General features: G+C 37.6%; 1 protein-coding gene across 4 annotated transcripts in view; it reads left to right on the top strand.

The window, feature by feature from the left end:
- Nucleotides 1-3,158: 3,158 nt before the first annotated feature.
- The window catches only part of LOC108041643 (fibulin-1), a 90,143-nt gene continuing 68,928 nt past the window's right edge, over nucleotides 3,159-24,373 (top strand). For 2 of the 4 annotated variants that reach the window (XM_044460643.1, XM_044460641.1), the window contains exons 1-6: nucleotides 3,160-3,420; nucleotides 4,584-5,072; nucleotides 5,133-5,450; nucleotides 9,173-9,406; nucleotides 9,466-9,548; nucleotides 9,607-9,664. In XM_044460643.1, the coding sequence (XP_044316578.1) occupies nucleotides 3,348-3,420; nucleotides 4,584-5,072; nucleotides 5,133-5,450; nucleotides 9,173-9,406; nucleotides 9,466-9,548; nucleotides 9,607-9,664 (1,255 nt within the window). In that variant the 5' untranslated portion in view covers nucleotides 3,160-3,347. Of the gene's footprint in view, nucleotides 3,421-4,583; nucleotides 5,073-5,132; nucleotides 5,451-9,172; nucleotides 9,407-9,465; nucleotides 9,549-9,606; nucleotides 9,665-24,373 lie in introns of all 4 variants that reach the window. The other 2 variants (XM_044460642.1, XM_044460644.1) reach the window with 2 other exon arrangements.

Below are 24,373 nucleotides of genomic sequence, written 5' to 3'. Positions count from 1 at the left end.
AAATCGTATTTTTTTATGCATACCTTGATCAGGGTAAAAGCGCATGCTGATCGGACGCCTATATCCTATAGCTCCCATAGGAACAATACGGTGAAGTCGGTCAAAATTTGATCTTTTTAAAAATATTTCGCGCAGTGTATAAGTCTTATTTATTTACGCATATCTTGATCAGGGTAAAAGCGCTTGCCGATCGGACGTCTATATCTAATAGCTTCCGTAGAAAAAATTGTTAAAGGCTGCGAAAATATCCCTTTTTTTTATATTTTTATATGACATTTTTGCAATATAAAAGCTATTGACATGAAACTATGCAAATCTAGTTTATTTATGTATACCTTATTCCTTTCGGTACTTTTTTAATTTAAATTCCGCTGCTGGTCCGGGAAAACTGGCCTTTATTGAGTCTACAATGAACAAAATGAAATATCTCAATATTCTCAAGGACAATTTGCTGCAAAATGCGGAGGATCTGGGCATAAGGTCAAATTTCCGTTTTTATCAGGACAATGATCCAAAGCACAAGGTGGGTATTGTGCAGCCTTGGCTGATTTACAACTGTCCCCATATGATGATTCCGCCATCTCAATCTCCAGATCTAAACGTGATCGAAAATTTGTGGCAATTTTGGAGAATAATATTCGAAAATACTCCATTTCGAACAAAAACCAGCTGAAGGATGCTCTTGTCAAAGAGTGGAGCATTATATCAGCCGATCTGACGAAAAAATTAGTGGATTCGATGCCAAAAAGGCTTCAAGCGGTAATAGACAATAAAGGCTACCACACTAAATACTAAAAAAACAAAAAAATAAATACTTTCCAAATATTTTTATATTTGTATTGCTGCATAAAATAAGCTGTGAGGTTGAAATAAGCAGTATTTTATTATTATTTTGTTATGTTTTGGTTATAAAATGAAAAAGTAAAAAATAAATGAAGTCACTAGTTCAATCTAAACAATATCATCTATAATTTGACACCACATTGGTTGCAGTACGCCTAATAGTTTTAACACTACGGAAGTTTAAAGTTATGGGTTTGAAGTACATACTTTAAGCTGTGAGCCACTGTAGCTGCTATAAAAACAATCGGGAGAAAGGTAGATAAATTATATCAGTATTTTTTTTTATTATACCCAAATAAAAAAATCTATTTTAAGATTATTTCATAACTTCTTATATCTGTTACTCGTAGAGTAACGTGCGTCCGTCTGTACGTCGAAATCTCGGAAACTAAAATAGCTAGAATTTGGGATTTAGCATGAAGATTTTAAGTTTTCTTACGAAAGTTTATTTTAAAATGGTGCCACGCCCATTCAAACGCCTACAAATCACCAAAACAAAAGTTTTGAATTACACCATTAAATTTCTAGTTATGATGTCATTGCATATTTGAAAACGGGGTTTTAGCATTTTAGAGAGCGGAAAAGAGCGGAAGAGAGTGGAGGAGAGCGAGAACATTGGAAACGGGGACCGGAGAACTGCTCCCTCTCAGCTTTTTGTTTTTGAACTATAGTTCGGGAGATTGCGCGTTTCATAAATGGTCGAAATGCGCAACAGCTGGGGGCAATTTTTTTAAAAATTTTATTTGAGTAACGGGTATTTTATAGTCGAGGCATTCGACTGTAGCGTTTCTCTAACTAACTAACTAACCAGAATGGACCATTAACCAAATCAAACCCGATCCAAGTGGATATATATAAATATATATATGTATATATATATTCATACATAAAAATAGTAAAGACAATTGAAATAATCAATAAAGAGATAATTTACTTTGTAAATACCAAACATAAAGCTACAGTATTCTTATGCTTTCATTTGTTTCAATTTATTTAATATGCTGATACTTAAATAAAACAAAATATTTTTAGATAGAATTATTCATTTACTGTTAAAAGCTATTTATCTTTTATAAAAAATAAAATACCAACTAATTGGCCCAAAATTTGGTAAAACCTTGACGATTTTGACAATTTTTTCTGCCTAATCCTACTTGCTTCTATTCTCTAAATGGTATAATAATAAATTTTAAAGCAAAGATTGTTTTAGTGCTTTAAATTAAATGACAAGTTTGTCCTTAATAAAATAAAAATAAAATCAACTGCATGTGTCCAAAAAGTAATATTTAAAAGGGAAGGATATATGGGAAAGGATTCCCAGAAGACGTTTTTACCATTTGTCCCCTTTGCGGCATTTTAAAGGACCGGTTGCAAAATGCTAAAGAGTGAACACTAATTCCGCGAGAAAGTATCGCAACAAAAAACTATAACAGGTCTGGAATATTAGTTTCTGAAAGGATTTAGGAGATGAATGTCCAATATTTTTGTTATGCAATTGCGGAAATGCACAACGTTTCCTTTCTAATAGTTTTTATACCCTTGCAGATGTTATTATAATTTCAGTCAAAAGTTTGCAACGCAGTGAAGGAGAAGTCTCAAGTATATAGTCGACAAGTATATATATTCTTGATCGGGATCACCTCCTGAGTTGATATAAGCATGTCCGTCTGTCTGTTTCTACGAAAACTTGTCTCTCAGCTTTAAAGATATCGAATTGAAACTTTGCACACACTTTGAACGCAGTATATATGTATGTCGGAACGGCCGGGATCGGCCGATTATATCCTATAACTGGTGTTTCTAAAGTTAGGAAGTTGGGATTTTCTATGGGTTTTATTTTTGGCGAATCAGTTAGACCTACCAAATGCCGACTATATCCTACAGCTGCCATATAACAGATTGATCGGAAATGCCATAACTTTGGTGTTTTTAAAGTTAAGAAGTTGGGATTTTTTATGAGTATTAAGAATGCATCATATGAATAGTTTTGGAGAATAGAATTTACAGAATATTCTGCAAGGGTATATCAACTTCGGCTTTAGCTTTCTTTTTTGTTTTAATTGTTAATTGATAACGTATCCCGAGTCGTCTCATAGTTGCTATAATGGCCCACCCTAGTGTTGGGGAAGTATTCCTGACCAGGTCTTTTTTACTGTAGCTCTGCCCCTAGCGCACTCATGAGTATTTAAGTAAATAAAATGTTAAGACTTCTTCGCTCAACGTATTTATACGTGCATACATACATATGTATGTTTGTGCAATTTGCCTAGGGGCCCACAAGCTGTTTTAATCCGAAACACTCTTTGTTCTAAAATTGTATATTTTCATTCATGTGCGTGTATGTACGCATATGTATGTGCCTAAGTGACTCAGATAATTCCAGATACCATATGCACACGACATTCGTTATTTTTCACTCAATGTCAGGTCTGTTCATTTATACCTCCTTTCTTCTTTATCAATTTTAATTTTGCCCACCGGCAAGATATTTTGTTGGGCGCGCTATGTTTTACAAATTATGTGGAATTATGTGCTTATTGGTCATTGGAGAGCATGTCGCAGCCACTTTGGCCAGTGGTGAGTAAAACAGATGTATATATATTAACGCCTATGTGTGATTTGCTTATGTGCACTAGCTTAATGCCAGCAGACACATTATAATTTCCCCCCTCTGCATCCGTATACTTATGTACATACATATGTAATATATCAGACTTTGGTAAGCCGAGACTTAAGTTAAATATATACTCTCGCAGTTATACGTTTTTCCACCAGTTACCATTTAAAGCTTTGTATTACATTCCCTTTAATTTCTTTATTAAAGCCTAGTACTCAGATCGACAAACGAGAACGACATGAACACTTAAATCTTTTCAGTGTGACTGCATTTTCGAGAGTTCATCAAAATTAAGCGTGCTACGGTCTTACTGTCAATCAGCTGGGATTGTTTACAAGCAGTTAAAATTCAAAAATCGTATTAGCGGGAAAGAACGATATTATCAACTACCTTGGCAAGAGAAGTCTACCTCTGTACAAAGAAATTAAAAACAATACAATTTAAATTTAAATGTAGTTTTATTAATTTACTGATAATTATTTGCTTATATAAAGAGCATCTATGCAGTTAGTTCTAACAGGCGATTTTTGTAAGTTTGTATACCCTTGCAGAGGGTATTATAATTTCCGACCCTATAAAGTATATATATTCTTGATCAGCATCACCAGGAGAGTCGATCTAGCCATAGTCAATCTGTCCATTTCTACGCAAACTAGTCCCTCACTTTTAAAGCTTAAAACTTTCCCAAAAGTTGTCTTTCTATTGCAGGTAGTATAGTAAAAGTATAAGTAGTATAAGTCGGAACGAGCCGGATCGGGCGACTATAACCAATTTTTTTGTTGTTCTTTAGGATTTGGTTAATTGAATTAATTCGGACAACAATATCATATAGCTGCCATAGAACCCAAGGCAAAATGCAAGTAAAAAGAATTTAAAGGACAGGACGAAAGTCTTCCACCGTAAAATCCAGTCAAAAACTTTACTATAAGAGAAAGAAAACATAAAAGAGGAAAGCCGAAGTTTATATACTTGTAGCTGTTACAAAAATTCAATACTCTCCATTTCGATGCTTAAAACCATAAACTATGTTTAATTTCCGATAAACAGTCTTTTTATAAAAACAGTTATTTTAAGTCGTGAAAAAATACTATAAAATACTATTAATATATTACTTAATTTTTAGACAATATCTCTGACTATATTAGAAAATGCTGCATAAGTGGGCTTAGGCATGCTCGAACAACTGCCTCGTGCACAAATATCGATATTGCGCCAACAATAATACCACAACTTTGGCTTGGACTATGTCATTCTACACTTGATGTCTGCTGTTCTCGAGAGGTGGACCATCAGAATTGTGAGTTAGGTCGCCTTGCTGCATTAGAAGGTACTCGTTGCGATAGAGGAGAAAATTTGACGTCAAATTCCTATGCAACATGTTGTCGATCTTGTCAAATTGGATTGGCAGTAAAAGCAAGTAAGGTCAACTGCAAGGATCCGTTATTTTCATTTATTTCCTCAATCGAATCTTACCAAGCTTGTTGCTACGAAGCCTCAGATTCAAATTACAAATCTGATAAAGAATATAATGACAGTTATATTACCGAAGATAGCGAAAGTCTAATAGATTCGGAAGAGGGTATAAATGGTACAATTGTCTTAACCGGTGATGGTAAGTTTATAAATCACCTAATTTGAAATTATGATATTTGATTTATCATCCCATCCTTAGAAGATATATGCGGGAAAATTGAGAACCTTTGCGCCCACATATGCGAAAACACTTTTGACGCATATCAGTGCAAGTGCCACCCTGGATTTATGTTAGACAATAACAACGTAACATGCTCTCCGATGAATACCAAAACGTGTCACAGTGGCCAAGTTTTTGATAAACTGGAAAACAAATGCATTGACATTGACGAATGCAAGGAGTGTCCATTATCACAATACTGCCACAATAAGAATGGTGTCTACCACTGCTTAAGTGTTAAGGCAAAAGATTGTCCACCAGGATATCACTATGATAGCGAATACGATGAATGTAAAGGTAAGTTTTATTTCGATTTTAAAGAAACTAAAAAAAAATTCTTTCATATAGTAAAGTAATATTAATTCCATATGGGCTTAAAATATATTTCATGCAACTGGGCGATGCCAAAAATACCTATTATTCACAAATTAGCAATCATGACGGCTTTATGTTATAATAAACTACAGCTAGATATTTGCATAATTCTTCGAAAACGATTGTTCCTCTGTCAGCTACTTGGTTTTCCGATCAGCAAAAATTTTGAAGATGATCAGTGTACTTATAAATAATTTAATTAAAAAAGTCTGATGCGATAGCTTTTACGCTTCTAAGACAAATTAACAGTCAAAGTTTCCTCGTTTTGATCGGACTATACAAAACAGTGTCTCTTACATAAAACTAAACAAATACAAAAACGATCGAAAAAATAGCTGGCAATAAATAGTGATAGGAGAGGAAAAGAAATTGAATTGAACATAGACAATAAGTAGTTTGAATGTTGTATAAAATGAAATCTTATAATTTATCATGGAGAGGATATATTGGCTCACTCAAAGTATCACTCAGGCGAGCTGGAGATCGAGTCACTTAAATCTGGGGCAACCTGAGACGACACAACTATATCTAAATTCTAATACATCTGTGTAATTGCTGGAGCTTTGAGTTATGGCTGGAATTTGATCTATAACAAAATATATTAAAATAAAACGGTTATAAATGGATCTGAAGCGTGGTGCACTTGAAGACTTCCGACTGATATCCTCTTAAATTCATTATGACAAGCATCTTTACCTGTAAACCGGAGATCTTGCCAAATGGCGTTAAAAATTGAGCTCTCTGTTTGTGACATTAAACGGATTATCTACTTATACTGAACATATCCTGACAGTTGCAAGTAGGGTAAATTTATTCAGTCTTCGTGACAAACCAGAATATATACCAGAACCAAAAATATTTCTAAATTTGTCAACCTTCGAGTTATAATGTGCAAAATTTTTAAGTATTTATAATTGCTGGAATTTTATCCATAGAGAAGTATAGTATATCTAGGACATACATTAGAATAAAACGGTTATAAATAGACCTCTGATTTTATTTTCGTGACGAATGGTTTTAAGCCATAATTGAACATAAAAATGCTACAAATTTTGAAAATAAAACCATCTCAATTTTAAATATTTTTTTTTAATTTATACTTTGTTTTTATATACCTTTTCAGAGGGTATAATAATTTGAGTCAAAAGTTTCCAACGCATTGAAGAAGTCATTTCTGGAGTTATATATTTATTTTTTCGACTGTTTTTTTAGGGATTTAGTAGTCTGATTCAGAACGTTCCAACTTATATATTACCTATAATAAAAGAATTCCTTTGGGAAAGTTTTTAAAGTAAATGGCTAGTTTGCGTTGAAGCGGACTGACTGATTTTATAGGCTTGGAAATGTGAACTTTACTGCGTTGAAATCTTTGAACTACAATTCTATGCCCTTTGCAAAAATATTCCCAATATAAAATGTTAGTAATCAGCATGGCAAAGAATCAATGAGTAGCCCCTAGGTTCCCTTGGATATCCAAAACTTGAAAAAACTTTTCTTTCTAGATGCAAAGCCAAGTTAAGAAAAATTTGAAAGTTTACAAGAAAGGAAGCAAACTTCAGCAAGCCCAAGTTTATATACCCTTGCAGTCACTGCGTTGCTGGCTTTTGACTGAAATTATAATATCCTCCAATAATAATAATAATTTAATTACAAGAAACTCATATAAAATACACTAAATATTTATATTCCCATTGGCTTTACCCTCACATCAAAAAACTCATCCACATATCACGGAGAGCGTTGCTTTCTTGACACACAATTCTCTAAAAGCTCGAGAAATAATCTATAGTGACGACTTTGATGCAGTCTGTACGGAAATCAACTCCAAGATCAAATTCAGATCATAAAAACTGGGGCTCGATAAACAACAATGCTAAAAGAAAAAGAGAACAGAAATGTACCACCCAATCTAACTACAACCTGCTAAACGACATGTTACCAACTGACTTCAGCACGCGAAATACTTTCAATCATCGACCTAATTTCGACATCTCACTACTTTAAGCCGACAGCACACAGAAGATAATTTATTTGCCAGCATCCACTTCCATATCTAAATTAAACTTTTCAGCTCCAATAATGCAAATGATTCTCCGCGTAAGCAAATATTAATTACCGACGAAGCAAATTGGCATATGTTTTCCAGACTAACAGAAAAAAACTTTTCTTTCTAGGTGCAAAGCCGCGTTAAGAAAAATTTGAAAGTTCACAAAAAGGTAGCTTACTTCGGCAAGCCGAAGTTTATATACCCTTGCAGTTTTTACAAATCGACTACATTTCGATTTCTATGCCTGTATTACTAAAAGCAATGAAGCTATGTCACTTTTGCGTTGCATTTTGCCATCGTTTCTCTGGCAGCCATATGATAATATTGTCCGATTTTAATTTAACTAAAAATGTAATTTCATAATATTTAAATATTACCAAATCCCAAAGAACAAACATTTTTTTCCGATTGTTACTATGACAGCTATATGATATAGTCGCCCGATCGTTCCGACATATTTACTATTTACAATAGAAAGACTATTTGGGAAAGTTTCAAGCAGATAGCTTTAAAACTGAGAGACTAGTTTGCGTAGAAACGGACGGACAGACGGACATTTTATTGGTTTGCTTACGAAAGCAGTGGTTTCGTTAAACAAACTTTCAGATTTTTCATTCCACCCGGTTCCTGCATTTACAGTCAGAGTTGTGTTATTAATTTCGATTTAAAAAAAAAAATATCCTAGTTAAAATTGACGGAATATGGGTTTTAAATTTAAATTTATGGCTAAAGCTGAATAATTTTTCGGCAAAGAATCAGCATGTTGATCGACACGAAGCGAACCGATAAACTGCATATATGTCGATTTTAATACAGAACTCAAACGTGAAGGTTGTTTTCCTTATTACAGGAATCCCTCACAGATGGTGACTGGCGACGAAAAATGAATCACATTCGACAATATCAAGCGAAAACGGTCGAGGTTGAAGGCCGGTGAATCGTCCAAAACAGTGGCCAAGTCGAGATTGACGGCCAGGAAAGTTTTGCTCTGTGTTTGGTGGGATTGAAAGGGAATCATACACTATGTGCTGCTCTCATATGGCCAGACGCTTAATTCTACCATCTACTGCGAACAACTGGACCGCTTGAAGCTGGCGATCGACCAGAAGCGACCAGAATTGGCCAACAGGTAGGGTGTAGTGTTTTACCACACACTTCTTTGATGACTCGTCAGAAGCTACGGTAGCTTGGATGCGAGATATTATCGCATCCACCATATTGCCCGGACATAGCGACAAGTGACTACCACCTGTTCCTGTCCATGGCGATTGCCCTTACTGGTGTAAAGTTGGGCTCAAAAGAGGGTTGTGAAAAGTGCCTTTCAGAGCTTTTCGCAAATAAAGAGGGAAGTTTCTACGAGGGGGGTATTATGAAGTTGCCGTCTAAATGGGAACACATTATCGAACAAAGCACTAAATAAAGAGCAAAAAAGCGGAAGGGAGTTTGGCAACCTAATATAAACCACACTTCTTTAATTACACTTATTCATGTATATAATTCTATTTGTGTGTTGAAAGTGTAAACTTTATAACTTCTTATTTTAATAATATTTATTTAATTTCTCTTCCAAAATAAAATACTAAAACGCTTCCCGTAGATGATAACGAATGCAAAGATGACAGCTCCAAATGTTTTATATACAAGGGTCATACATGTGAAAGTGGTTTTAGTTTGAAGAACGGCAGCTGTACTGATATTGATGAATGCGCTAATAACGCAACAAACAACTGTCTTAGTAATAATCATCAGGAATGCTTTAACACTTTAGGAAGCTATTACTGCCACTGCCAGGCTGGATTTAACTTGGATGCCACTCTGAAAAAGTGCGTTGGTAGGTTAGCTTTCACATTTATTTTGGAATTGCTAATGTTTTTTCTACACTTTCTCTAGATATCAATGAATGTTCGATAAATAACCACAACTGTCTTCCAACTCAGAGATGTGATAACACAATCGGTTCATACATTTGCACGGTATGTTTTTCAACATCATTGAATATTTTTCTTCTGATAATATGAGTATTCTTTATAGCGTCTTCAAAGCTGCGGCACAGGATACACGTTAAATGCGGAAACTGGGAATTGTGATGGTGAGTAACTACCTAATTTATTCATAAAAGTTAATTCCTGAGTTATTGTTGATCATGGGGAAATTACTATAGTAACAACTTGTTCTTTCCTATTATGTCTTGCAAATACAACAACAACACTATCTTAACAGTATCTCCAAGAGAGCTCGGGTCCAGGAGCATTCTAGGTGGCAAACTATTATTTAAGTGTAGAGCTCAAGACGTACGATCATTTAAGCCGTAATTATATCTACAATTTGGTATAGAAACCATTCTATAGCTCAAAGAGACCTACCCATCAAATTAATGCTACTAAGCAACGTAGGACTGTAGATTCTGCCGATTCTGGTTAAAGCGCTTATTTTGAACAACGTTTTGGGATCCTGAAGCAAAGACTGATGTAAAGCACCAATTTATTTACTCTGTTCAAGTATTTTGAGACCATCGGCAAATAAAATTAACTCTGAATCTTTTATGCACTGGCATAGAAAAGAAGATAAAAGGACCTAGAGCACTCACTTGAGGGAGGACAGACCTTACCACAAACGGTTTAGAAAAAATCACTGTATTCCACTCTATACACCCAGTTCATTAACCAGGATCTGTTCTATTTTAGGATTGAAGAATGCAAGCCCGGATTGTCTGTAAGAAGTTTGAACTTAATTTTTAGCATACTTATTAGCAATAGCAGCGAGAGTATAAAAACATAAAATTTGCATAGCAAATATCCACAAGCTCTTCATAGTCAACATTAGAAATATAATTTCTGATAGTACTAATAATAGACGCATCAGAGAGCTATTTTATATTATTTTATTTTTGGTACTACAATGATTATTTTGATTTAAAATGATTTAATATTAGGGAAATATAATTTCTAGTTGATCAAAACAGAAATCTAAAATAGAGTAGGTCGTTGAAAGAAATCGCTTATTGCTTAATCTGTGGTTGCAGTCATGCTTTCAAACGACAGAGAGAAAGGATAAGAATTAATTTAAACAAGATTTGACTTCGATTTTATTAACCCTGATTTAAGCGTCAATCTTAGCTTTATAATAATACTATAATAAAATAACACTATTGTTAATATTGATGACATGTCAAATTTTGCTCTATCGGTGGGCTTTATCAAAATTTCACAATCGCTCTCCTATTTCAAATATGCTTTATATTTGTAAAAGACTACTACAACTATGTTAATTTTGTATTTCTGATCTATGATTTTGATTCTTGTAATTTGTCTTTCTTTTATCGATTTACATCGTAGTGATGATTCTGGTCATGCGTTTGGATGCACTTTAACTACATTACCTAGCACTAAATCGAATGTTGTAAGCGTGCAGTTTGTGTGCTTTTGCGATAGTTATAACTTAAGTTAAATATCAAGCTAACTAAATTGTATTCTTATAGCCTTTCCTTTGTACCTCATTTTATCGTGCTTACAGAAACCTCGTTAAAGTCGGAAATCATAGGCTCCGAAGTTTTTTCAGATAAGTACACAATGTAGAGGTTTGATCGTCCCTCTAGATGGGAAGGTGTGAACTTAAACCTCACGTCAGACGAGTTCTTTTTTGAGGAATTCAATTCTATTGAAATTATTTGCGTAATGTTATCGTTTCTTCGTAATATAAAAAGTTTGGCAAATAAATCATCAATTTAAGAAAGCATTGTATACGTTTACAAATTATTTGAATCATTTGAAAATTCGGATCAAGACACCAAGTATTTCGAAAAATGTTTTGGGTTTCTTATCCTTTTGTACTTTTTGTAATTGTTTGTTTTAGGATTTTTGAAACTTCTATGTAAACTACCGCGGCATTTTCATATCTATGTTATTGTAAAAATGAGTCCAGTTATTATGGGAAATCAAGTATTAGTATTTAAGTCAAATTTACGTAAGAATTTCATTTTAGTTTGAGAAGCAATGTAAGAATAGATATCTGGGCAGGGCAAGAAAATTGTCAATTCTACAGGGTGCTCCATCTTTCGTGTCGATATGTACATGCTGAATAACTTTTATATTTACCAACCGATTTGTTGCATCATATTTGTTATGTGTGCAATTCTGTATAATTTTTGCCATGTATCGTTGCACACCCAAAACAATCGTTCCGTTGTATTAACTCAACGTTCATATCGGGAAAAATATCGAGGCAAAAAGGCTCCATCTGACAATACTATTCGTAGGTTCTTGTCGAATTTTTTTGAACACGGGATAGTAGGAGATCGTCAACATGCCGTTAATCAGAGAACAAGACGCTCCAATGAACTGGTTAAAGCAGTGAGACAAAGTGTTTCGCAGGACCCAACAGTGTCGTATCGTCGCCGCTCCCAGCATTTTCGCGTCAGTAAAACTACTATGTGGCGCATTTTGAATAGAACTTGAGTTTGTTTCCGTATAAAGTGCAATTAACACTAACAATTGCATTTCTGCAACGAAAATGCCCGGGACTGGTGTCAAAATAGGCGACATTGACTGGCCACCCAGATCACCTGATTTAACACCCCCGGACTTTTTTGTGGGGTTATCTGAAGTCAACGCTATAACACCCGAATTGCCCAAAAAGGTAATGCCAAACGGTAAAAAAAGAAGTAATTTTGTAATTGCTAGCAAGGGTGGCCACTTAATTGATGTTGTTTTCAAATTGGAAGGAACCAAGCTAAATAAAAATACATCACACATAGAAATCAGCTTTTTTTTCTAAAAGATATTCAATGTTTACATACCGACATAAAAGAAAGAGCACCATATAGTGCGGAATGATAACTTAGCGGTCAATGGATACAATAAAACTCAGAGGGATCCAATAAAAAAACACTAACAAGGATTAGATCTCTTTAGATCCACAAAGTCGTAAAGAGGATCAGCTGAAGCCAACTGCTTATTATAGCTGACCAACTTAAATGCTAGAAAAAGCCTACCACAGTTACAAGAATCGTTGGAGCGATTCAAGTATTACATTTATGCAAAAAGAATAAAAGTGATTAATATTGTAATGCCTTCCAAACGTCGATGAAACAACAATGATGGAAAGGATGGTTTCCTCAAATGCTCAACTATGTTAAGAGCCACATAAAGTCCTGTGAAGGATGTGCACTATACAAATTACGACGCCAATCACGCCAAGCCAACCACCTATAGCTTTAGTGGTCATGTTTTGATTACATTACGCAAATTGGAGCCTTGCTATAAAGGTCCTTTTATTAACAAGAAGGTTCTGCCAAACGACAGATATGTTATTGAAGATATCCAAAATGAACAGCGAACGCAAATGCACAATATGTGGTGTACTCGTCCGACAACATGCCAACTGCCACTGGATAATCCAAATGAAGATATTCAACTCAATACCCAAAGTAAACATATACAAAGCCTACCCCTTCCCAGTGCACGAGGAGTTTTTCTTTGCAGGTGGTTTTTTTTTTTTCGTACGTTGATGCACTATGATCAGCGACACCTTACGTTACCAAACAGTGCTTGTTACGCGCGGAGCCCAATAGACGAGAAGTGAAAAAGGACAATATAGAAGCGGACAGACTAAGTTAGAAATACGTACGAGACTAATACTAATACTAATTTTGTGCCAAGTAAGATAAAATTAATGATTTTAGGCTTGGCAAAGAGTCGGTAGTAGAAATAATATGGTATAGTCTATTATAGTCGTTACACAGTACTCTAAACGGTTCATGCATATCATAGTTAGATACACAAATATTTAAAGTAAAAGGAACATAGTTTCTGGTTATTCTATTAGGCACGGAGAAGTTTATGTGTCCCAGTAACTCGGGACTCTCCACATCCCCGTGAATAAGTTTATAGATAAAAGTTTTGCCAAGCATCGTTCCACGGTTTAATAAAGATGGTAGATTAATTAGGAGAAGTCTACTAGAGTAGAATGGTAAAATAAGGCTTGCATTTCAGTTAATGCCCCGTAGAGCAAATAATAAAAAGTTCTTTTGCACAGACTCTATCCGGTCTATATTGGTGTACATATAGTACTGAGGACTCCAAACTGCTGAACAGTACTCCAGAATTGGACGGACTAGTGAAACGAACAGAGTCTTTGTAACATAGGGATCATCGAATTCCTTTGACCACCTTTTAATAAATCCAAGTACTCCCCTGGCTTTATTCACCATAGAAGTAATATGGTCACAAAACTTAAGTTTTGGGTCAAGAAGGACGCCAAGATCATTAAACTGCGTAATTCTAGACATTTTGTTTGACTATTTCATCTTTAACTGCAAGAATGCCAAAGTCTCTGTGGACGTTTTGGTTGCGAATGTACCACTGTGCCCGAGTGATAGTCCACATGATTTTCGACTGTGTGCGCTGTATGATGTCAATGTTGCTGCTGCTCGCGATTTCACATAGCTGGGAGCCTATGTCCAGATAGGTTTAAGACTGGAGTGGTATAGCAGGACCTTGTAGTCCAGACGCATGGACGATCGAGCGTCTAATATCCAGTGGAAGCTTATGGCTTTTAGTTGCATTCGATGTGTCTTCTCCAGGTTAGTCTTTTGTCGAGGTGGACGCCGATATACGTTACTTCGTTGATTTGGGGAATCGGAGTACAATTTAATGATAGTGGAGGGCGTGTTTGCCCATTGAAAGTAAATGTTATTTGTTTACATTTTTGTTCCTTTATTTTAATTCGCCAATCAGATAGCAACCTCTCAACTACGCTGAGGTGATTGGCTAGTTGTGTTGTTGCTCGGCGTGGGCACCACGAGCGACTTAGGATTGCTGTGACGTCAGCGAACGTAGATGTTGTTAGCTCCTCGTTCGTAGGAATATCCGCTGTATATAGGACGAACAGAGTAGAACAGCTCCGATAATGCAGTCGTTAGATGTTGTTGTGTTGCACTTTATTGCAAAGACTCTGTTGAGATACGACTCAAGTAGTTTATGAGACAAGTGTAATTTGATCTTGAGCATGAGGCCATCGAGCCAGACTCGATCGAAAGCTTGAGGCACATCGAGGAATATTACTCTGCAATATTCCCGATGCTCAAAGCTTGTGAGTATTTCTGAGATTTTTCTGTTAACTTGTTCGATTGTTCCATGTCTTTGGCGGAAGCCAAATTGTTGTGCCGGGATAACATTGTGTACTTGCAGATATGGTATTATGCGTGTAAGGAGGCATTTTTCGAATAATTTAGACAGACACGATAATAAATATATAACGATAATGGTCTGTAGGATTAAGGAATTGTGTGGAGTTTTCCGGACTTCGGTATCTAATATAATAGTAAAATTTGCTCGGATTGTTACAAATAGCCTCAATAGAAGTTCCAGCAGAACTTGAAAGTTCAATTATCATTTTTGGTGTTATTAGGTCACCGTCCGGAGCCTTTTTCGGTTTCAGATCCCCGATGACTTTGGCGATCTCCTTTGGCTGAAACAATGTTGGAAAGGATATATTTTAAAATTAGATTTGTGGTAGGAGAGCGTCTTTCTTCAGGGCTCGGTTTAGTGTGCGAGTTGCTTCTTTAAGGCGTTGTTTTGAAGTTGGCGATCTATTGGTTTGCCAAGCACGTCGCAGACGCCTCTTTTCCAGTACAAGCTGTTCCAATTGCAGATTAGTTTTGAAATGCTTGATTTGCACGTCCTTCGATTGTGGTGTTGAAATAGTGGCTGCTGCCACGAGTACATCTTCAAGAGCATCAGTGGATCTTTCGATGTCCGCTTCGATGTTGAGCTGCGGGGTTAGTTCGATGTGGGAACTTACATACATTTTATATTTTAACCAGTTTGTTGTGAGCGATGTCAGTCTCTGGGGGTGATCTGTACTTTCTGGGCTTTGAAGAAGAGTTATTAGCACTGGCGAGTGGTCAGATGAAAGGTCCGAAAGCGCTTTGGCGCTTATTATATTGCGTGGAATGAAATTTGTCACCGCAAAATCTATTAAGTCTGGGACCTTTCTGGGGTCAGCTGGCCAGTATGTGGGGCTACCTGGGGAAACATAGTCCAATTTGTTGCTTAGTTTTATAATTGCCTTCCTTTGGGAGTCACGAGTCTTGATCCCCAGTGGGTATGTTTGGCATTATAATCTCCTGCTGCTATGAAGCGATCTCCAAGTTAGTTGTAACAAGAAAGGAAAACTAACTTCGGGCGGAGCCGAAGTTGATATACCCTTGCAGAATACTCTGTATATTATATTCTCCAAAATTATTCAAATGATGCATTCTTAATACTTATAAAATATCCCAACTTCCTAACTTAACAAACACCAAAGTTATGGCATTTCCGATCAATCATTTATATGTCAGCTATAGGATATAGTCGGCCGATCCTTATGAAATTTGGTAGGTCGGATTGATTGGCCAAATATAAAACCCATAGGAAATTCCAGCTTCCTAACTTTACAAACACCAAAGTTATGGCGTATCCGATCAATCAGTTATATGGCAGCTATAGGATATAGTCGGCCGATCCTTATGAAATTTGGTAGGTCGGATTGCTTGGCCAAATATAAAAGCCATAGAAAATCCCAGCTTCCTAGCTTTACAAACACCAAAGTTATGGCATTTCCGATCAATCAGTTATATGGCAGCTATAGGATATAGTCGGCCGATCCCGGCCGTTCTGACATATATACTGCGTGCAAAGGAAAGAAGGGTGTGTGCAAAGTTTGAACTCGATAGCTTTAAAACTGAGAGACTAGTTTGCGTAGAAACAGACAGGCGGACAGACGGACATGGCTATATCAACTCAGGAGGTGATCCTGATCAAGAATATATATACTTTATTGGGTCGGAGATGTCTCCTTCACTGCGTTGCACACTTTTGACCAAAATTATAATACCCTCTGCAAGGGTATAAAAAGTGAAATAGTGCCACTAATGACCGACAAACCAACTAAAGAGGGAAGAAGCTCCGTGTATATACTTCTCGTAAGTCTCTACGCGCGATAGCGAAGTGCAAACAACGTCTATAAAGAGAAATCCGGCTCTACTGTCAGTCGATACCCAAAGAGCAAGGTCATGCTCACCCTCTCTACTTACTCTTACTCCTACCCCTACGGCGTGGAGTTCTCAATGTAAGGGCCCCCACCATCAGATTCGACGCTTGGTACATCAGCAACATGCAGCGGTACAACTTCTGCAATTACACCAAAAGTAACAGCAACAACTACAGTAACGGCAGAAAACCCAACAACATCTACAGCAACGGCTCTTATCAAGGAATCGACAGCGATGTTGTCGACTGCAGCGCCAAATACAACGTCAATAAAAACAAGAAAGGAAAGCTAACTTCGGGCGGAGCCGAAGTTGATATACCCTTGCAGAATACTCTGTAAATTATATTCTCCAAAATTATTCATATGATGCATTCTTAATACTCATAAAAAATCCGAACTTCCTAACTTAACAAACACCAAAGTTATGGCATTTCCGATCAATCATTTATATGTCAGCTATAGGATATAGTCGGCCGATCCTTATGAAATTTGGTAGGTCGGATTGATTGGCCAAATATAAAACCCATAGGAAATTCCAGCTTCCTAACTTTACAAACACCAAAGTTATGGCGTATCCGATCAATCAGTTATATGGCAGCTATAGGATATAGTCGGCCGATCCTTATGAAATTCGGTAGGTCGGATTGCTTGGCCAAATATAAAAGCCATAGAAAATCCCAGCTTCCTAGCTTTACAAACACCAAAGTTATGGCATTTCCGATCAATCAGTTATATGGCAGCTATAGGATATAGTCGGCCGATCCCGGCCGTTCTGACATATATACTGCGTGCAAAGGAAAGAAGGGTGTGTGCAAAGTTTGAACTCGATAGCTTTAAAACTGAGAGACTAGTTTGCGTAGAAACAGACAGGCGGACAGACGGACAGACGGACATGGCTATATCAACTCAGGAGGTGATCCTGATCAAGAATATATATACTTTATTGGGTCGGAGATGTCTCCTTCACTGCGTTGCACACTTTTGACCAAAATTATAATACCCTCTGCAAGGGTATAAAAAGTGAAATAGTGCCACTAATGACCGACAAACCAACTAAAGAGGGAAGAAGCTCCGTGTATATACTTCTCGTAAGTCTCTACGCGCGATAGCGAAGTGCAAACAACGTCTATAAAGAGAAATCCGGCTCTACTGTCAGTCGATACCCAAAGAGCAAGGTCATGCTCACCCTCTCTACTTACTCTTACTCCTACCCCTACGGCGTGGAGTTCTCAATGTAAGGGCCCCCACCATCAGATTCGACGCTTGGTACATCAGCAACATGCAGCGGTACAACTTCTGCAATTACACCAAAAGTAACAGCAACAACTACAGTAACGGCAGAAAACCCAACAACATCTACAGCAACGGCTCTTATCAAGGAATCGACAGCGATGTTGTCGAGTGCAGCGCCAAATACAACGTCAATAAAAACAAGAAAGGAAAGCTAACTTCGGGCGGAGCCGAAGTTGATATACCCTTGCAGAATACTCTGTAAATTATATTCTCCAAAATTATTCATATGATGCATTCTTAATACTCATAAAAAATCCGAACTTCCTAACTTTAACAACAACAAAGTTATGGCATTTCCAATCGTTCAGTTATATGGCAGCTATAGGATATAGTCGGCCGATCCTTATGAAATTTGATAGGTCGGATTGATTGGCCAAAAATAAAATCCATAGAAAATCCCAACTTCCTAACTTTACAAACACCAAAGTTATGGCATTTCCGATCAATCAGTTATATGGCAGCTATAGGATATAGTCGGCCGATCCTTATGAAATTTGGTGGGTCGGATTGATTGGCCAAATATAAAACCCATAGAAAATCCCAACTTTCTAACTTTACAAACACCAAAGTTATGGCATTTCCGATCAATCAGTTATATGGCAGCTATAGGATATAGTCGGCCGATCCTTATGAAATTTGGTAGGTCGGATTGATTGGCCAAATATAAAACCCATAGAAAATCCCAACTTTCTAACTTTACAAACACCAAAGTTATGGCATTTCCGATCCATCAGTTATATGGCAGCTATAGGATATAGTCGGCCGATCCTTATGAAATTTGGTAGGTCGGATTGATTGGCCAAATATAAAACCCATAGAAAATCCCAACTTCCTAACTTTACAAACACGAAAGTTATGGCATTTCCGATCAATCAGTTATATGGCAGCTATAGGATATAGTCGGGCGATCCCGGCCGTTCCGACTTATATACTGCGTGCAAAGGCAAGAAGGGTGTGTGCGAAGTTTCAATCCGATAGCTTTAAAACTGAGAGACTAGTTTGCGTAGAAACAGACAGACGGACAGACGGACAGGCGGACAGACGGACATGGCTATATCAACTCAGGAGGTGATCCTGATCAAGAATATATATACTTTATTGGGTCGGAGATGTCTCCTTCACTGCGTTGCACACTTTTGACCAAAATTATAATACCCTCTGCAAGGGTATAAAAAGTGAAATAGTGCCACTAATGACCGACAAACCAACTAAAGAGGGAAGAAGCTCCGTGTATATACTTCTCGTAAGTCTCTACGCGCGATAGCGAAGTGCAAACAACGTCTATAAAGAGAAATCCGGCTCTACTGTCAGTCGATACCCAAAGAGCAAGGTCATGCTCACCCTCTCTACTTACTCTTACTCCTACCCCTACGGCGTGGAGTTCTCAATGTAAGGGCCCCCACCATCAGATTCGACGCTTGGTACATCAGCAACATGCAGCGGTACAACTTCTGCAATTACACCAAAAGTAACAGCAACAACTACAGTAACGGCAGAAAACCCAACAACATCTACAGCAACGGCTCTTATCAAGGAATCGACAGCGATGTTGTCGACTGCAGCGCCAAATACAACGTCAATAAAAACAAGAAAGGAAAGCTAACTTCGGGCGGAGCCGAAGTTGATATACCCTTGCAGAATACTCTGTAAATTATATTCTCCAAAATTATTCATATGATGCATTCTTAATACTCATAAAAAATCCGAACTTCCTAACTTTAACAACAACAAAGTTATGGCATTTCCAATCGTTCAGTTATATGGCAGCTATAGGATATAGTCGGCCGATCCTTATGAAATTTGATAGGTCGGATTGATTGGCCAAAAATAAAATCCATAGAAAATCCCAACTTCCTAACTTTACAAACACCAAAGTTATGGCATTTCCGATCAATCAGTTATATGGCAGCTATAGGATATAGTCGGCCGATCCTTATGAAATTCGGTAGGTCGGATTGCTTGGCCAAATATAAAAGCCATAGAAAATCCCAGCTTCCTAGCTTTACAAACACCAAAGTTATGGCATTTCCGATCAATCAGTTATATGGCAGCTATAGGATATAGTCGGCCGATCCCGGCCGTTCTGACATATATACTGCGTGCAAAGGAAAGAAGGGTGTGTGCAAAGTTTGAACTCGATAGCTTTAAAACTGAGAGACTAGTTTGCGTAGAAACAGACAGGCGGACAGACGGACATGGCTATATCAACTCAGGAGGTGATCCTGATCAAGAATATATATACTTTATTGGGTCGGAGATGTCTCCTTCACTGCGTTGCACACTTTTGACCAAAATTATAATACCCTCTGCAAGGGTATAAAAAGTGAAATAGTGCCACTAATGACCGACAAACCAACTAAAGAGGGAAGAAGCTCCGTGTATATACTTCTCGTAAGTCTCTACGCGCGATAGCGAAGTGCAAACAACGTCTATAAAGAGAAATCCGGCTCTACTGTCAGTCGATACCCAAAGAGCAAGGTCATGCTCACCCTCTCTACTTACTCTTACTCCTACCCCTACGGCGTGGAGTTCTCAATGTAAGGGCCCCCACCATCAGATTCGACGCTTGGTACATCAGCAACATGCAGCGGTACAACTTCTGCAATTACACCAAAAGTAACAGCAACAACTACAGTAACGGCAGAAAACCCAACAACATCTACAGCAACGGCTCTTATCAAGGAATCGACAGCGATGTTGTCGACTGCAGCGCCAAATACAACGTCAATAAAAACAAGAAAGGAAAGCTAACTTCGGGCGGAGCCGAAGTTGATATACCCTTGCAGAATACTCTGTAAATTATATTCTCCAAAATTATTCATATGATGCATTCTTAATACTCATAAAAAATCCGAACTTCCTAACTTAACAAACACCAAAGTTATGGCATTTCCGATCAATCATTTATATGTCAGCTATAGGATATAGTCGGCCGATCCTTATGAAATTTGGTAGGTCGGATTGATTGGCCAAATATAAAACCCATAGAAAATCCCAACTTTCTAACTTTACAAACACCAAAGTTATGGCATTTCCGATCAATCAGTTATATGGCAGCTATAGGATATAGTCGGCCGATCCTTATGAAATTTGGTAGGTCGGATTGATTGGCCAAATATAAAACCCATAGAAAATCCCAACTTTCTAACTTTACAAACACCAAAGTTATGGCATTTCCGATCAATCAGTTATATGGCAGCTATAGGATATAGTCGGCCGATCCCGGCCGTTCCGACTTATATACTGCGTGCAAAGGAAAGAAGGGTGTGTGCGAAGTTTCAATCCGATAGCTTTAAAACTGAGAGACTAGTTTGCGTAGAAACAGACAGACGGACAGACGGACAGACGGACATGGCTATATCAACTCAGGAGGTGATCCTGATCAAGAATATATATACTTTATAGGGTCGGAGATGTCTCCTTCACTGCGTTGCACACTTTTGACCAAAATTATAATACCCTCTGCAAGGGTATAACAAGAAAGGAAAGCTAACTTCGGGCGGAGCCGAAGTTGATATACCCTTGCAGAATACTCTGTAAATTATATTCTCCAAAATTATTCATATGATGCATTCTTAATACTCATAAAAAATCCCAACTTCCTACCTTTAAAAACACCAAAGTTATGGCATTTCCAATTGTTCAGTTATATGGCAGCTATAGGATATAGTCGGCCGATCCTTATGAAATTTGGTAGGTCGGATTGATTAGCCAAATATAAAACCCATAGAAAATCCCAACTTCCTAACTTTACAAACACCAAAGTTATGGCATTTTCGATCAATCAGTTATATGGCAGCTATAGGATATAGTCGGCCGATCCCGGCCGTTCCGACTTATATACTGCGTGCAAAGGAAAGAAGGGTGTGTGCAAAGTTTCAATTCGATAGCTTTAAAACTGAGAGACTAGTTTGCGTAGAAACAGACAGACGGACAGACAGACGGACAGACAGACGGACAGACAGACGGACAGACAGACGGACAGACGGACAGACGGACATGGCTATATCACGGCTATGGACTGGGGTCCGCTATCTGACTGGACTTTGATAGACGTGGCCTGCAATTTATTAGTTGCAAACCTTTAATGAAAGTGGTGATTGATACGTTCCCTGATTAGGATGCCGGTTCCGCCGTGGGCTTTACCGTCTGGATGATCTGTGCGGTAGAAGGTGTAGAGTCTTATTTGAAAATTGTATTTGCTTGTGAGGTGCGTCTCTATTAGTAGCATAAAGTCGATATGATTTTTATTCAGGAACTGTGTTATTTAATGTTTCTGCAGGGAAACGCCAGTGGCGTTCCACATGGTTATTCGTAGATTCGCCACCAATTAATTGGACTGCTTAGCTGCAAGCAACTGTAATACCATGTTCTGGTTTTGAACCAGTGTTTGCATGGTCGTTTTCATGAAGGACATCAATTCCATCATACTTTGTTTCATAGTAAGCATCATAGCTTTGTGAGATTAGACTGGAGTTGGTTTTCCGTTCTTGTTTGTAGGGCGTATTAGAATCCCTTCCGTTCCGAAAAATACTTCCGGCGTCGTTTTTGAGTAAGTGTACACGTTTTGAGTATTGTGATGGAGCGTTATTGTCACTCCTTGTAGACCACACAGCCCCTGTAGTTTGCCGTGTGATTTTCTCCGCAGTTTTTACATTTATTATTTTGGGGGTCTTCCTTGCTGGCAGGGCAGTTAGCGCAATTGTTAAAGTCTTCACAAACTATACAGACTTAATTTAAGTGTGCAGTATCTCCTGGTGTGTTCATACTCCTGACAGTTTGTACATTGCTCTGGGCCGTTTCTTTTATGTGGTGCAATAGGTAATGCAGGTTATAAATGGGATGCACTTCCTTTTTCTTCAAGACTCTGCTGTCTGACTCCAGATCAACCTTGAAGAGTGGTTGCGGCTTTTTGTCCCCTGTAAATGATGTTACTAACGTTCTTTGCAGAAAACCTGTTTTCTTCGAGGGCAATGATAACTTCATTAGAGGTTACGTCGTGCTCGGTTCTTTTTAGTACAACTTGCAAGCCCTTGCTGCTTTTTAGTTGGAACATGTAGTGCATTTTCTTTGGTTCTTTCATGTAATTGGACAAAGCTCGGAAATACATATTCTGACGTTGATGCACTATGATCAGCGTAAACAAGTGTCCCTTACGACACCAAGCAGTGCTAGTTACGCGCGGAGCCCTATTACCCAATGGGTGTAAAAACGAAATCGCGAGAAGTGAAAAAGGACAATATGGAAGCGGACGGACTAAGTTAGAAATACGTACGAGACTAATACTAATACTAATTTTGTGCTAAGTAAGATAAACTTAATGCTTTTAGGCTTGACAAAGAGTCGATAGTAGAAATAACATAGTATAGTCTATTATAGTCGTTCACAGTACTCTAAACGGTTCATGTATATCATAGTTAGATCTACAAATATTTAAAGTAAGAGGAACATAGTTCCTGGTAATTCTATTAGGAACAGAGAAGTTTATGCGACCCAGTACTCGGGACTCTCCACATCCCCGTGAATAAGTTTATAAATAAAAGTTGTTCCATTGACCGCCTAGTACTCCCCTGGCTTTATTCACCACAGAAGTAATATGGTGACAAAACTTAAGTTTTGGGTCAAGAAGGACGCCAAGGTCATCAACATGCGTGATTTTAGACAGCGCACAACCACTCAGCGTACACGTGGCATATTGTGGGTTCACCCTAAAAAATGTCATTACTTTACACTATTTAAATCAAAAAGATTTTCACAACACCATGTTTAAAAAGCATCTAGGTTCAATTGTAAGTCTGAACTGCTGGAAATTTCGTTATATTGCAGGCATAACTTAACGTCATCTGCGTACATTAGGACACGCGACTTTGTCAAGACTAGAGGGAGATCGTTTATAAATAAAGTAAAAAGAAGTGGGCCAAGGTGGCTTCCTTGTGGGACGCCTGTAGTAATTCGGATTAAATTAGAGACCGAGTTTTTAAGAGGACTCGTTGAGTCCTACCACTTAGATAACTTAAGATCCATGTTAGAAGATGACATGGAAACCCTAATAAGTCTAGGTTTAACACAAGAAGCGAGTGATTTACTTAATCAATCGCTTTACTAAAATCAGTGCCAGCTAATGTTCTTTTTGAAGCCATTTATTACAAAAGACGTTAGTTCTAAGAGGTTTGTGGTCGTAGATCTTCGCCTTATAAATCCATGTTGACATGGTGATATAATTGATCTACAAAGATGTTGCAAGTGGGGTGTAATAACGTTTTCGAAAAACTTTCAGCCTGGAATTCGTCGGGACCCGGTAAATAGACTGATTTAACTTTATGGAGATCCAAAAGAAGGGAGCTTTCGCTTAACCTCAGACAAAAAATTAAGTTTGACTTGGAATGAAACAGACTATTATGTTTAAAACACAAAAAAATGGTCTTGCATATTGCTCGGTGGGAAGGAGTCGACGTCAACTTAATAAAAAAGT

This window comes from Drosophila rhopaloa, unplaced genomic scaffold (genome assembly GCF_018152115.1).
Source record: "Drosophila rhopaloa isolate 14029-0021.01 unplaced genomic scaffold, ASM1815211v1 contig_203, whole genome shotgun sequence".
Classification (NCBI taxonomy): Eukaryota; Metazoa; Arthropoda; class Insecta; order Diptera; family Drosophilidae; genus Drosophila; species Drosophila rhopaloa.
The sequence above is the reverse complement of the archived record's forward strand: the minus strand, read 5'-3'. Positions and strand labels throughout refer to the sequence as shown.